Genomic DNA, 16,210 nt, shown 5'->3' on the forward strand with positions numbered 1-16,210 from the left:
GGAGGGAACTCTCCTCCAGCCACCCCGCTGTCAGCAATCCAGCGATACTCGCTCCTGTTTAACAGTACAGGAGTGAGTATACACAGGGACGAGTGTCGGGCATCGCTTGTAGAACACTCATCCCGTGTAAAATGGCCTTTAGACATACCATTGGTATGCCGTAACTTAACAACTCTGTGCATATAGCACAATACATAGGCACAATATACTGGCACCTACATTTTTGAATAAAAGTGAGAAAATTAATTTTTTAATAAAATGTATTTTGTTTTAAAAACACAGTTACCCTTGTATAAGTGCTATATGTTTGGTACTCCCATAACTGTCCACAATATGTACTATAAAAATATGCACTTCTTGTATGTCAGTGATGAACTATGTAAAAAATTGGCATCATAATGGTGGTGGTGGGAGGGGGTGGGGATGTTGCTTGTTCCTCAAAAATCAAATCAATACAAATTGCTAACATTTACTGCATATACCCCAATATAGAGGTATCCAGCGGAATAGCCTTCCATATTGTTATAAAATGTTTGACAATGTACGACAATGTTACTTTTATGTGAAACATTTTAATAAATTCCTTAAACAAAAGCTTAATATGCGAGTAACACACAAGAAATAGCCAACAGAAGAAAGAACAACGAATAATACAGATCCACATAAGGCGTAATACTCCTTCAGGAACATGCCCAGTGTCTTAAGTTTTAGGCTTGTATTTTTTTATCGCCTTTTCAGATTTGCGATTAGGACATTTTCTTGGGCTGGACCACCATCCACCAATGCATATACTTTATTTTTTAAAAGTACCTTCTAGAATGTTGTCCCCACTGGCACTCAGGTGGTGCTTTATAACATAGTAACCAAATAATTAAAGGTGCTTAAAGTTGAGAAGTGTTTGCGGAATTTTCCATATCTTTTTCCATAAGAATGCATTTATTGTCTGGAGACCGTAAAGCAATAATCAGCAATTGGCGCAACACATCCTTATTTAGAGGGTAAGACGTTGAATCGCAGGCACTTGGCTTCCGGTATAGTATCAGAGTGGGGTTCTTAATCAGAGTATATGCCAAGTGCCATTTTGTTCTTCTTTGTTTGTTCCTGCAGTCCTGGTGCACATCTGAAAGGTAAATTACTGTATATATTATAACATGTACTACTCCAATAAACTACGATAAGAACAAGTGTCCTAAGAATTCCTTATGTCCAGGGACTAGATATGTGTTTCTAGAAAGTTCCATACAATTGTCATAACATAGCATTTTCCCTTTATGCAAATGTTTTTATAAAGAAAATCACTATTTAAGGTCAAAGATTTTGCATACAATATACAGTAACTGGTATTTGGCACAGTGAAGTTGCCCTATGGGTTGCGCTTTTTTTAAAGAACGGACAAAGGGAATCGTCCAGAAACAACTCAGAGTCAAGTCTGTCTGGTTCCCTTCCGCCCAACCATGTCAGCTCATGCAGAAAAAACTTTTATTCCCAGTAACTGGGTAAGAACTGCTGTTCACTGCAACAAACAGTCAAGGATTTTTAACACTGAACCGCTAACACAGATAAGTCAGAACCCTTAAGGCCCATTTACACTCAACAATTAAACAATTATGCTCAAATTCATTCAAACAAATTTGAGTAATAATTATGTGCAAATGCGAAACCATCGTGCACTGTTCATTCACTTGTCGCTTATTGCTGAGTATCAACCTGCATAAAAATGGTTGTTAGTTCATTTGCTTTTCACCTGGTTTAAATGGCATTCTTTCAGTGGTTTGAAAGACTAAAGGACTTGAGAGGAGGGGTGATTGTTTACCATGCTAAACACAATGACTACTTGTTTACTCATGCCAGCAGAAGACACTGTCTTTTCTTCACACTAATTAAAAACCTTCTGGCCAGAGATTCTTCACATAAACACCCCCCCCCCCCCCCCACACACACACACACACACACACATCTGAGCAAACAACATCTACAGTGTTTACTTAAGCTAATGAGGGCAATGGAGAGGATTTCAAACAATTATCTTTAAGTGTAAATGCTCAGCATTTGTATGCAAAAAAGTTGTTAATTTGTTCAGTTGTTTGTTCATTCCAACGACAATCATTGTGTGTAAATGGGGCTTTAGAGACTGCATTAACCTATAAACAGGGACTTATGTTGTTGTTACCTTGTTTGCTCCCTTATTAAAGTTTGCAGTTTAGCTCATGAATGTAGATTTCCAAAGCATACTTCAGCTTCCCATGCAGTTTCCATGCTACGGCTGCTAACAGAGCTTACTCTAAGACACAGCCACTGCAAGTGTTACATATAAGTTAGTAATAATATTAATAAAGCATAATACCTTGACCTGTGCGGTGTTTTATTGACCTGGCATCTTGTGTGAGCATGTGACAGAAGGACAGAACAATAGGGTGAGTATGGTACAGGTCCACTTGTAACATTCCAGTCCATGTATTGTATCCTAGAAAGTAAAAAGACAATAGGGCCCAAAATAACTGTTCTCAAAAATTCTTTTGTGAATTATACAAATTATACTTCAGTCTCAAGTTACATTTCCTAACTGGTGCAGAACCCAACTAAAGGGAAGGTGCTTTTAGACTTAATACTAATAAACAGGCCTGACAAAATAACAAAGGCGCAGGTCAGGTGTACCTAGAAAGTAGTGATCAGAATAGACTACATTTTCAACTTGTCTTTAAATACGTTTGGTTCAGGGAGCCACAAAAACAGAAAGGCAGAAGCCAATCAGTTTAGTGAAGCACTTAGAGGGGATCTGTCACGTCCTCATGTCAGCTGGGCTGGATACATAGCCTTGCAGCCACTGCCCTGCTGATTACAGTGATGTCTTTCTTTTATCTGTACTTCTTCCCATTCCCCCATACAGGCTCTTATTAATTTCGGTGTGACTGTATCAGGTGTGCGATACTCACTGTCAATCAAGTCTGATATCACCCACTGACATTGATCAGTTTGGTCCACCCACTTGACATATTCACAGCCTTTTGAACTGAAACATAGAAAGGCCTTTACGCAGGAATAGAAGGGAGTAGGGAGAAAAGAAAAACATAATTGGAGTCAACTTGGCCATAGTTGCAAAACCATGGAGCTGGCCCTACTGACATGAGAACATGACACTTCCTCTTTAACCTCATTGACTGGGAATCTTAAATATTCATTTTCAAAGGTACATACCTTATGGGAATAAAAGGCTTAGAAACAGAAGATCAAAAAGGCAGAAGCAACAATAAAACACATATAAAGCATTTAAACTACTAAAACTATAAGGAAAAATAAAATAATGTAAAAACAGTGAAGGACAAGTCAGAGACTCATTGCCAAAGAGAAAGTAAAAGTGTCAGCCCTTTAAAAAGAGGGGAAAATTATAGAGGATGAGGAGAGAGCAAATCTAATAGTTTTTCGCCATTGTATTCACAGAGGAAATGGCAGGTGATAAAGTAAACTCTCCGATAAATGCCACCAATCTAACTCAGGAAAAAGTGTAGAACTGTCTTAAAAAGATTTGACAATAGACAAATCACCTTATCCAGATGACATACCCCCTGGGTTCAAAAGGCCCATTACACCAGCCGATGAACGCTAAAAAAATCGCTAATTGGTGATCGTTTTAGCGATAATCAGTTTGTCTAAATGTTCACCTATCTTGCGCTTCTCGGGCACTGCTAGCTGATTGTTAAATTCAGTCTAACCTAAAAATCTTCATTCATTCTTATCAGCAGTTCACCACAGGGAGTGCTGATAGCATTGTTTCCCTGTGGAGAACAAAGGATTTGAGGGCAGATAAGAGCCCTCTGACTATTAACTGCATTCAGTGAAGGCTTCATTTGCACACTTAATTGGTACTTAAGTAGCTGAGTAGCTACTTAATAGTTTATGCAAAATGATCACTCAAAACTGCCACTCACACTGTCATTTGAGCGATCTTTGAGTAATCATTTGCTGGTGTAAATGGGCCTTAAGGGAATTATGTAAAGTGATAGATAGACCAACCATTATTTCTATAGGCTTATTCACATGGGTGTATGCAATTTGAGTCTGTGAAAAACGCACCATTTTCAATGCGTGTTTATGTGCATATTTGGTGAATATGCTTGTGTTTTACATCTGTGTTGCATTCCTAATATTTTTATTAGGAGATTTGAAATTACATTCAAGATCATAATTATGGTTATCTTGAAAAGAGAAATTCCACATAAACATTAATTTGGACTGCGAAAAACCAAGAAAATCCAAACATTGAGAGAAATAATATAATATCATAATCTTTATTTGTATAGCACCAACTTATTTCGCAGTGCCAAAACAGCATTACTGCAGAGAAATACGACTGAGTAGGGGTGACCACCTTGGAACATTTACTGAGGTTAACCAGACACATAAAGTCTCTTCAATAGAAACAGTAGGTGGAGTTATTCTAAGGCTGGGTTCACACAGGGCGGATTTGCCGCGGCAAATCCGCTCGCGGCCGCTAATCTCGGCATTAGCCAGCCATGTGGACGAGATTTCTCAGAAATCTAGTCCACACGGACGGGTAATCCGCTGCGGTAAGTCTGGTTGAAACCGCGGCTGCGGCGACCGCAGCCGCGGTTTCAAAAGAAGCAGCATGTCTGTTTATTGTTTATTTCCGCTGCGGCCGCGCTCTCCTCTATGGGAGGGCCGGCCGCAGCGGAAGAGCGAGCGGCTGTGCCGCTTCAAAGCCGACGAGGGTTTTTCCGCAGCGGTTCTCCCGTCGGAAGTCTCGCGGTTTCGGCTGCGGACAAACCGCGGGATTTCCGACGGCAATATGCCTAGTGTGAACCCAGCCTAATATTAGTCCGAGAATATCTGGGGATAGAAATTTTGTTTTGAAGTGTAAGTAAAATAACTGTCTAATTATCGGCTGAATTTAACTATAAACAATATCTTTTGTGGGACAGCGCCTTCAAGGTTGACTGTGCACCATAAATTTTACAACTTAGAAAGAAATGATTGGACTAAGTTATGGAAAGTAGCTTTTCCAAGTATTATGATTATGAAGAAGAGTACAAAATGAGAAATTTGATTCATTTTCGGGTCACAAAACTTGATTCGGAGACATTCTAATGTAAATATTGATCATTCACTATTATTTTTACTCACCCATATCAGCACCCTCATACCCTTTTGGGAACAGTGGATGGTCAATCCTTGCTAGCAGCCAGCTCCCCAAGAGTACATTAAATAAGATTCTGACCAAACATGCACCGAAGCCAAGCACAACAGAATAGAACATGAAAAAATAACTGAAATTTTGAAATCCTCTCCTAGGAAGAAAACCAAGCATAGTATTGATCTCACCGTAAACCAAAGTCATCAAACATAGTAGTAGCAGCTTTTTGCTACATTTTGGTGAACAGGTACTTAGGCTTAAAGGGGTATTCTGAGACTAAAGTCAAATTTCAAAAGTCAAATCATCTCACAGTGCTATAGTAAATCCATCCATTACATTTCCTCTGCTCTTTCTGCTCTCCTCCTGTATAGCATCCAATGTGCTTCTGTTGTGGTTTAGGTCAGCACTTCCTGTTCACAATCCTCCTGTGCCTCTGTACTACATCTCCCATAATCCCCTGGGATGCATCTCTGCCTGATCATTCTGTATTCTCCTCTCTTGCACAGCTCATGAATACTAAATCCAGCAACTAGACCCATGATCATCAAGCTCCTCTTATTGTTTCATAAAGCTGAATAAGAGGAGAGAGCCTGTATCACTGTCAGCAACTATAGCTGCAGCTGTAATCTACTTTCTTACAAGAGAACCAAGCTAGTGTGTGCTGGATCATCATATTTTGACATACTGCAGCTTTATATAGTGTATGTGAGCTCCTATCTATGAGTAGGTAACATTCTACAGCCCAACACATTACAGCTATCAGAGTAGTTACAGCTGGAAGTCAATGGAAGCCGTCCAAGCCGCAGCTCTTCCACACCCATCACCTAGCGACGGCGCGGGAAAAGCAGTGATTTAAAAGAATAATCTATACCGCACATATCCGACAGCAAGCCATCCGGACCATCAGCAAAACAGATAAATATAGATACATGTGGACGCCGGCCGGGCACAGGGTCAGATCTCGCATGCGGGAGCCCACAGCGGAATCCGATCCCCTGCCTGGCCGGTGTCCGCGCATACCTGTGACTTTTCTTGTACTGCGGATGGTCCACACGGCACACTGTCAGACATGCATAGTACACATTTTTTTTAGACCCCTGCTTTTCCCACATCATCGACTAGCAATGATGCTGAATCCGCGACCTTTCCGCAATGTGAATTGCGGAAGAGCTGCGGGATGGAGGGCTTTGACTTTAATGGAAGCCATCTGTGCAAAAATAGAATATGCTGCGATTTTTCTTCTGCAAGCGTAAAATTGCAATTGATTTCCACTTGTATGCATGAAAAAATGCTTTTCATGGTACGCTATGGAAGTTATTTGCTGCGGAATCCAGAGGCGGACGCTGGCTCCGGATTTCACAATGTAAATCCGGTTGTGTGCAGCCGGCTTTATTGTCATTTGTAAGTATGGCAATTGTGTTTCCATTACTTATAGTAAGAGATATAATTTTATATTTCACAATTCTTCATATGGGACACAAACGTTCAGTAAGCACCATCATACAGGTCTATATAGATCACCTTATGTGCAATTATATTTATTTAGTTTAAATCACTATTTTTTACCCTCTAATCATATTTCCTATAATATGTTGTCTACATACAAATATGGAATAACTTTTAAGCACTATGAAGAACAGAAACGGTTGAGAATTGAAAATTCAAATATTCTATAATACTAGACAAGCAGGTTTTCTCTTAGTGGATGGAGAAACTTTGGGTACTGGTGTCATATGTCGACACCGGAAGCTAAGGATTGACTGGGCAGAGCTGGAGGTAACGCCCTGGTCACCCCCCTAGCTGTGTCCCATCACCACTGTTACTTGCACTGGGTGACAGGCTCCTGCTTTGTGCCGCTGCTGCTGCAGTTTTGTGGGGGCTGTCCCATCTTCAGCCCTGGCCCCTCCAGATGGTAGTGACAGCGGGATCGGGAGCGGACATGGGAGGCCAGCGGGGGATGAGAGTGACAGGGGAGTCGGTACAGCGGCGCCATGAGGTGAGATGGGAGCCCGGTGGGCAAAGTGACAGTCGTGGCGTGGAGCCAGCGGGGAGAGTGTCAGAGGGGCCAGGAGCAGAGATGGCAGTAGTAGGACCAGGAGGAGGAGGGCGAGGAGATGTGTGAGCTGTCAGTGGCGAGAGCCGGAACGTGTCTCTGGGGAGCTGTGTGTTGGGCATCAGCCAATCTGCAGCTGTGGGAGTGACCTGCCCGTCCCCTGTAACTCAGCCTGGCCAACCCATGTCTCCACCCATACTTCCAGTGAAGACATATTACACCAGTACCAAAACATTGTACTTAACGTTATTGGCATGCCTCACATAATTCTGTTTGCTAGTATTTATACCTTGGTCACAACCTATGCACTTGCTTAGTGTTATTCCGTGTCTCAAAAACAGCTAAACTAATTGAATACAATATTAGCATAAACCAAATATATATTAATAAAACAAAGCACCTGTTATCGATGGCCAGTGGCTTGTTCTTGTCGTTTGGGGAGATTTTCTCTTGTAGGAAAAAGAATTGTGCTGCCAAGATCTGAGCAACAATCACAGCAATCATGATGACTATTCCCAGCCTACAATACATGACACATTATTACAATACACTTCTAACCTCAGCAGTTACATTGTAAATGGAATTGACATAAAAACAGGTTCTAAATGCAACAGATCCTGTGATTTTAAACATTTAATCCCTTATAATTCCTGTACACTAGATGGTGCTGCATGGTCCTTTCTCAAAGTTAATGTATTGTATCTAGAGATGAGCGAGCGTACTCGGCCACGCCCCTTTTTCACCCGAGTACCGCGATTTTTGAGTACTTCCGTACTCGGGCGAAAAGATTCGGGGGGCGCCGTGGGTGAGTGGGGGGTTGCAGCGGGGAGTGGGGGGGGAGAGGGAGAGAGAGAGGGCTCCCCCCCTGTTCCCCGCTGCTACCCCCCGCGCCGCCACGTCTCCCCCCGCCCCCGGCGCCCCCCGAATCTTTTCACCAGAGTACTGAAGTACTCGAAAATCGCGGTGCTCGATCGAGTAATTACTCAAAACGAGTACGTTCGCTCATCTCTAATTATATCCCTCGCTAAATTTTGATTGCGAAATTTTGTCACGATTTTATTTTTGTTTTCGTCCAACAGTGTGCTTTAGCGCACCCCATCATTGTGATGGGTGATGAGGTGCGCTAAATGTGGAAAAATAGAGCAGACGGCGCTAGAAAATCACGGCGCTGGAAAGCGCCGTCCAGCGCTGCGAACAAGTGCGAGTCTGTGAGGCCCCATTGAAATCAACGGGAGCATTATACCACGGTGTTCAAAATGCCACGGCAATTGTGGTAAAAAGCGGATGTGTGAGAGTGACCTTAGTTTGGCACAAAATGTCTATTTGAAATATTTACCAAAAATGTTATGCCTAAGCAAAGCAAAGCAAGATATTATATTCACAAGTATAGCATACACACTCCGATATTGATATTACCTCTACTCTATGAGAATGAGGATTGATGAAGATAAATGATAAAATGTAATGGTTCACTATCATTGTAATGATATTCAGAAATGGCAAATTAATGCACAATTAGGAATTTATGTTAAGAAAATAAAATTAGAATAAAAAGCAACTATCAAATGCCAAAGGCAAGGATAGTTTGGTTTTTTAATAGAACCTAAGCTATACAACCATCTAATCAGAGGCATAACTTGAAGGTCCCGGGCCCCAATGCAAAACCTGTAACAGGGCCCCCAACTAAAAGGCTTTACTCATAGTACTGGGCTCCCTATATGGAGAAGACAGGCCTTATGGGCCCCCTAAGGTTCCTGGGCCTGGGTGCAACCGCATCCCCTGCATCCTCTATAGTTACGCCCCTGCATCTAATCAATGTTATTTAGATCTACAAATCTATTTATACTTTTCAACATTGAAGACTCAGTTAACTGCAACCCAACAAGCAACTTCATCCTCCGAAATAAAATTCTGAAATGAGTAATCCCCCCCATGCTTCACTTGTAGCTGCAAATAGTCTATGTGATCTTTCAGATCTACTATGGAGAGCCTTCATTTCTCCTCCTCAGCCTGGTCCAGTTTCTTTGCACTTAGGCCTCATGTCCACGGCACACGCAGATTATTCATGCGGATTTCCGCAGTGGATACACTGTGAGTCATCATTAAATTGATTTTTTGATTGCTTGTAGGGGATGTCGGATAGCGTTTTTTCCATGCGGATGTACGCGGATGCACTGTGGATCATCCTGCGGACCTCCCAGCTTTTCCCCCACCTCCCTAATTGATTTTAACCTTCAAATCCGCAGTCAACCCACAAATGTATTTGTGGATGCACTGCGGATCGTAAGCTCCCATAGAGATAAATGGAGCACATCTACACGTGATCCGCGGTAAAATTGAGCATGCTGTGATTTATTATCCGCGTGTGGCATCCACAAATCAAATAGAAAAATAAAAGCAGGTGTGTGATGAAGTGCAGATGCCCAATGCTTCCCTATGGGTGGCTTGATTTGCGGATCTCACGTGCGGATTCCACATTGGGCATTAGTCAAAAGAGCTTGTGACTTTGTGTCATATTTAATTATAAATTAAAATTGATAAAATTAATTATTTATATACTGCGATAGTATTTTACTTAATCTGCTCATTGTGAAGGCCCCATGAAAAAATTTGGTAGGATTCTTACAATGCATAGCCGAAAATCTGAAGAACAATCATTCCTTTCCCCTCTTTGATTGGGACGACAAACCAGAATGTTATAATCAGACTGATCAAGAAGAACATGATATGCAGTAGAAAGTATCCTAGAGAAATACACAGAAGAGACGTGAAATGGTATGATGTCCATAGGGAGATTAAGTACATCTAAATGTTCTATCATAGCATGCCGACATGTAACTAAAACGGGTGAATAATCTAGATAAGATACTATAGAAAATAAACTAATGAAGAGTCACCATCTTTGCCTTTAATAACTAAGGGGTGTAAATGTTTAAAGGGCCACTCTGGCAAAAACATTTTACCATGCCTGCACCCCTCACGTGATTGCCGGTCAGACTCTCTGGAGGTCTCCTCTCTGTATTCTAGCCACTTCCATGCAGTGCAGCCTCCTGTCTGATGCTTTTCAGCCACCATCTTGAGTGTGAGATTTTTTACTTTCACCTTCAATCAATTCCATGATGCATCAGCACAGCAGGCTATACCATTTTTTTTTCCTGCTGAGGGGATAGTTTAATAATCATTACCTTCCATATTCACCTAAAAAAAGCTATAAACAATAAGTGTACAAGTCAGGAGGGTGAGCTGTGATCTCCTCTATTATAACTGTTGTGGCAAGAGCTGTGTGATGATGAGTAACTGACAGGAGTGCCTACGTCCCATCAACCGTTTCAGTTGTAGAACCATGTAATAGCATCACACAGACTGAGAAATTGACTAGACAATGAATCCATAAACCCAAGTTGATCTGAGCTGGTCAGACCTGAGATCACATGACCATTTTAAGGAAAAAAACAGGCCAAAAATTTCAGATAAAAAGGAATAACTAACCAAGGTAACACTAGCTGACTTATATATACGGGGGAGATGGCTACATAATGAATACATTTAAAAAAATCACCAGAGTGGCCCTTTAATTAATGAGATATACTCTATTGTAACAAAGTCTAAGAATAATTTTTCACCTACCCCACAGCAAATATGCAATCTGATTTCCAGTATATCGAATACTGGCTGCCTGGAAAGCAAGCACAATAAATGAATGGCAGAAACATATACTTATGTTACCGTGTTGTTTCAGACGAATATAATTAGAACACCCTCAGGAAACGATTCTGACGATATGAGACAACTTCAATCACTTTTGCTGACCAAATACAGTATCCCCTACTGTCAATTTGGGGGAGACAGTCCAAGTAGACGGACCATTTAATATTCATATATTTTTTTCCTTATTACCTCACTGTCCAATTCTAACCCAGGGATTTGCTTAATGAGCTAATGTGCAGTTCTGCAAACTAAGCTAGGAACTGATAACTTTGGGAAATGTTTGAAAAGAAATGTGCCCATTTGACGAAGGCAGCCAGCAGCTGAAATGTGCACCATTTTCTCATCCACCCTCAGGCACACAGACATTGGGTTCGAGGTTTCTCCAGCTTATTTTCATAACCATTTTGCATCTATTAGGCCATTTTATTTTGTCCTCTTTTTATCCTTTTTTGTAAGCACTGCATTTTTAGTATTAAAGTCTTAAAGTTTTGATAAGTATGGTCCTTGTGGCTCTGACTATAAGCATTTAGAGGCTTTAACCCTTTGATTGCTGGAAAGCAGTGAGGGTGTGTGTCTGCAGGTCCCTTGGCCTTTTCCAGGGTTGGTGGCATTGAACGTTTGGGGTGTATAGACTGTGCTGGGGTATATACTTGATTGGCAAGCTGAGTGGAAGCTGTGCGCCAGATTGAGTGGCTGAGATAGATCAACCCATGACGGCTGCACCCACATCACCTGTTGTATTTAAAAGACAAAATCTATATACTATACACATTGTGCCAGTATAGCCAATTTATCCTAATAGCAGTGGTAGTTTAGAGGTAAGGCTAAATTCACATCTTTGGTAGGGATCCCGTTTTCTTGCTCCCTTATGAAAGCAGAAAAATGCAATCCACTGGATGAATGGATCCATCTCATAGAAAAACTCAACTGTACCGAATGGACCCCAATGACGATAATAGGGTCCGTTCAATTCCTGCACCTATCCAGTATTTTACTAGATGAAAAAGTCCTGCATGCCCAACTTTTTTGTCCAGCATACCATGCCGAATCTGCACCGGAGGCTCTGAATGAAGCCTCTGACGCGGATTTGAATAGAGCCTAAAACTTAGGTTCCATTTCAATACTCCTTTAGCTTTCCTTTTCATTAGTGAAACAATTGATGTAAGGGAAACTACAATAAAAAATTGATATTATGAAATTATGGGTTATTATTAGAGATGAGCAAGTATACTCACTAAGGCTAACTACTCGAGCGAGTAGTGCCTTAGCCGAGTATCCTCGTCTCTAAAGATTTGGTTGCCGGCGCGGGTGACAAGTGAGTTGCGGCGGTGAGCTGGGGGGAGCGGGGGGGGGGGGGGGGGGAGAGAGGGAAAGAGAGATCTCCCCTCCGTTCCTCCCCGCTCTCCCCCGCCCACCCCCGAACCTTTTAGAGATGAGCGGGGAGATACTCGGCTAAGGCTCTACTCGCTCGAGTAGTTAGCCTTAGCGAGTATACTCACTCATCTCTAGTTATTATGTAGTACTATATCTACATATTGAGGAGCTGCTTTACTCCCTGTATTCAGTGCTACACTACAGTCAAAAAGTCTCTACACTCTCGTAGCTCATTGGGGTAATTTCCATGACAATTTTTTTCCATAATTATAATATCTGCGGGATAATATGGGTCAGACTTGACTTCTTTACAGTATGTTATGTATTTTTCTCTACATAGACATTATTTGGTACTTGCACTTACTCATCTATGCTCCAACTATGTCCCTCCACTGGTATACTATATAGTTATTAACTTTTTCTATTTACGTTATATATAGGTAAATATTACATTATGATTGGAGTTTTTCTTAAAAGTGACTAGTGTTTTCTGTTGCAGAACTTGCATCCACAAAAAATAGTGATGTAAATGGAGGTCACACATTGTTATCTTTAGTCAATACTAGTCCATATAATCCTTGTTTATCACATAAAATATCTCATGGTATATCTCCAAAGCAATGCTGCACCCAATACTGATCCTTTTGTAATTTAATGTCACGCCTAATAATACATTTTATTATAAGAGGGATCAGTATGAGATATTTTTGAAAATTAGTTCATATTCTACCATTTAATTCATCACATTTCATTCCTACAGACTTGGTGGTAAAGCGGGCAGATTGCTAGTCTGGTTGTCCAAGGTATAAGAACAATGAATGGTTCACATTTAGCCCACTGATGTGTGTTACAAGCAAGAGAGAAAATATTTCAAGAAAAAAGGAATTGTGATTGAAATCTTGAGAAGTTAGTGCAAAATCAGAAGAAATTTCATGTGCTGCAGAATAAACAAACTTAAACTAGGTGTGCTTGTGTACACAAAGAGAAGATACCGCTCCAGAAAGAGTTTTCAGTGAAAAAAAGAACAGTTTTTATCAGTCTCTTATCGTGCAAGAGTCTGTAAAACAGCAATACAACAATGTTCTACTGATGTTATAGAAGCTCATAGCATTACCAGGACGACCGCAGGTCTTCCCACACTTGGGATCTCGGACACACCTTTATAAAGTCTCTTCATTTCTTTTCTAAAACAGACATGAAAATATTGGCAGGGATTTTTCTGATGCCAGTACAGCAATGTTATAATGTACTTATATACAGTTTATTCTTCTATTATATCTTACTTATATTGTGTCTCTGTGTAATGCATTATGAATCCGACTTTTGCTTGATACATTCAGAGCTTTTACCCACTAGCAATATTTTTCCCTGCAATGCAAGAGCGATGATTATGAAACCAATGATTTTCAATGGTTTCATACTCTTTTGCGATTTTTCACTCCAGCTTCGCATTGTAGAGAAGAAATCTGCGATATCGCTCAGTGTTTTCAATGGGGCTGGCGGCAGCTGCGCTAGCCCCATCGAAAACATAGGGAGTATATCACGGACTTCTGCCACAGCTGTGACAGCTGTGGCAGAAGTCCAGGATAGATGCTATCCCATGGGGCCGGCGCTGCTGCGGCCGCATTGAAAGCAGTGGGTTGTAGGCAACCCCCACAGCGATGATTTTCAGGGAAATATAAGCCCTTCCCTGAAAATCATCCCTAGCTGGTGAAAAAAATGTAAAAATTATACTCACCTCTCCACTGCTTGAGGCGTCCTCTGGCTGGCTCCTCGGTACTGCTTTGAAGCTCTTTCAGCAGGTGGGGATTTAAAAATCCCTGCCTCCTGAAAGGGCTGTGCTGATTGGCTGAGCACTCAGCCAATCACAGGCAGCGCACAGCCATTCATCAAGCATTCATCAGATGCGCCGACCCCATTGAAAGCAATGGGATAGCATCCTGGACTTCTGTCACAGCTGTGGCAGAAGTCCGCGATATACTCCCTATGCTTTCAATGGGGCTGGCTATACTGCTGAACATAAAACTGGATAAACATGGCCATCTATGAATGCAAATCGTTTCCATAAATGCTAATAGCTTGCAATGATAGTATCTCAACTAACTTACCCACAGAATAATTTTTTGGCAGTGACCTAGATAAAGGTAGCCAATTTGGCAATGATGTAAACGCAAAGATATCAAATTTTTTTTTTTGAGTCATTAATCTTTAGGTTGCGTATTTAGATCTTTACTAGAGATGAGCGAACACCAAAATGTTCGGGTGTTCGTTATTCGGAACGAACTTCCCGTGATGCTCGAGGGTTCGTTTCGAACAACGAACCCCATTGAAGTCAATGGGCGACCAGAACATTTTTGTATTTCGCCGATGCTCGCTAAGGTTTTCATGTGTGAAAATCTGGGCAATTCAGGAAAGTGATGGGAATGACACAGTGACGGATAGGGCAGGCGAGGGGCTACATGTTGGGCTGCATCTCAAGTTCACAGGTCCCACTATTAAGCCACAATACCGGCAAGAGTGGGCCCCCCCCCCCTCCCAACAACTTTTACTTCTGAAAAGCCCTCATTAGCATGGCATACCTTTGCTAAGCACCACACTACCTCCAACAAAGCACAATCACTGCCTGCATGACACTCCACTGACACTTCTCCTGGGTTACATGCTGCCCAACCGCCCCCCCTCCCCCCCACAGCGCACACCAAAGTGTCCCTGCGCAGCCTTCAGCTGCCCTCATGCCACACCACGCTCATGTCTATTTAGAATTGCGTCTGCCATGACGAGGGACCGCAGGCACACACTGCAGAGGTTGGCACGGCTAGGCAGCGACCCTCTTTAAAAGTGGCGGAGCGATAGCCCACAATGCTGTACAGAAGCAATGAGAAATAGAATCCTGTGCCACCGCCATCAGGAGCTGCACACGTGGGCATAGCAATGGGGAACCTATGTGCCACACACTATTCATTCTGTCAAGGTGTCTGCATGCCCCAGTCAGACTGGTAATATGCACCTTAACAGTAACCGCGTTGGTGGTAATGTGGTGGTGACTGCGGACCTAGTAGCACGGTTGTATTTTGTTGGTTTTCGGAATGTGGCCAGGATTAAGTAGGCCGTGGCGGGGGGATGGTGGGGGGGCTCTCTTGTAGTGTCGGTAAAGGTGAAATTCTTGGACTGCCACCAGACGAACCAATGCAAAGGCATTTGCCAACAATGTTTTCCCTGTTGGAGGAGGAGGGGGATGTTTTTGAGGCACTACGTGTCCTCTCCACGTGTCCGTGGTTATATGCACCTTAACAGTAACCGCGTTGGTGGTAATGTGGTGGTGACTGCGGACCTAGTAGCACGGTTGTATTTTGTTGGTTTTCGGAATGTGGCCAGGATTAAGTAGGCCGTGGCGGGGGGATGGTGGGGGGGCTCTCTTGTAGTGTCGGTAAAGGTGAAATTCTTGGACTGCCACCAGACGAACCAATGCAAAGGCATTTGCCAACAATGTTTTCCCTGTTGGAGGAGGAGGGGGATGTTTTTGAGGCACTACGTGTCCTCTCCACGTGTCCGTTCCATGTCAGCAATAGTAGCACTCAAGACAGGCCCCAGTAACAATTCTGAAGCAGCAGTATAGCGGGAGCGCAGTCTTCGTTCCATGTAAGCAATAGTAGCACTCAAGACAGGCCCCAGTAACAATTCTGAAGCAGCAGTATAGCGGGAGCGCAGTCTTCGTTCCATGTAAGCAATAGTAGCACTCAAGACAGGCCCCAGTAACAATTCTGAAGCAGCAGTATTGCGGGAGCGCAGTCTTCGTTCCATGTCAGCAATAGTAGCACTCAAGACAGGCCCCAGTAACAATTCTGAAGCAGCAGTATAGCGGGAGCGCAGTCTTCGTTCCATGTAAGCAATGGTTAATGTGGCTTAAGTGGTAACTAGGCCTGGAG

At 42.3% G+C, this 16,210-nt stretch overlaps 1 protein-coding gene across 1 annotated transcript in view; it reads right to left on the reverse strand.

Moving 5' to 3' along the window:
- Positions 1-609: 609 nt before the first annotated feature.
- LOC136610064 (stimulated by retinoic acid gene 6 protein-like) overlaps positions 610-16,210 on the reverse strand; it is a 35,449-nt gene continuing 19,848 nt past the window's right edge. The window contains exons 14-20 of the mRNA XM_066589331.1: positions 13,399-13,468; positions 10,830-10,878; positions 9,829-9,946; positions 7,603-7,722; positions 5,140-5,303; positions 2,345-2,464; positions 610-1,120 (exon numbers count right to left, since the gene is read on the reverse strand). Coding sequence (XP_066445428.1) covers positions 882-1,120; positions 2,345-2,464; positions 5,140-5,303; positions 7,603-7,722; positions 9,829-9,946; positions 10,830-10,878; positions 13,399-13,468 — 880 coding nt within the window. The 3' untranslated portion in view covers positions 610-881. The remainder of the gene's footprint in view (positions 1,121-2,344; positions 2,465-5,139; positions 5,304-7,602; positions 7,723-9,828; positions 9,947-10,829; positions 10,879-13,398; positions 13,469-16,210) is intronic.

Source organism: Eleutherodactylus coqui, chromosome 2, assembly GCF_035609145.1.
Source record: "Eleutherodactylus coqui strain aEleCoq1 chromosome 2, aEleCoq1.hap1, whole genome shotgun sequence".
NCBI classification, from domain to species: domain Eukaryota; kingdom Metazoa; phylum Chordata; class Amphibia; order Anura; family Eleutherodactylidae; genus Eleutherodactylus; species Eleutherodactylus coqui.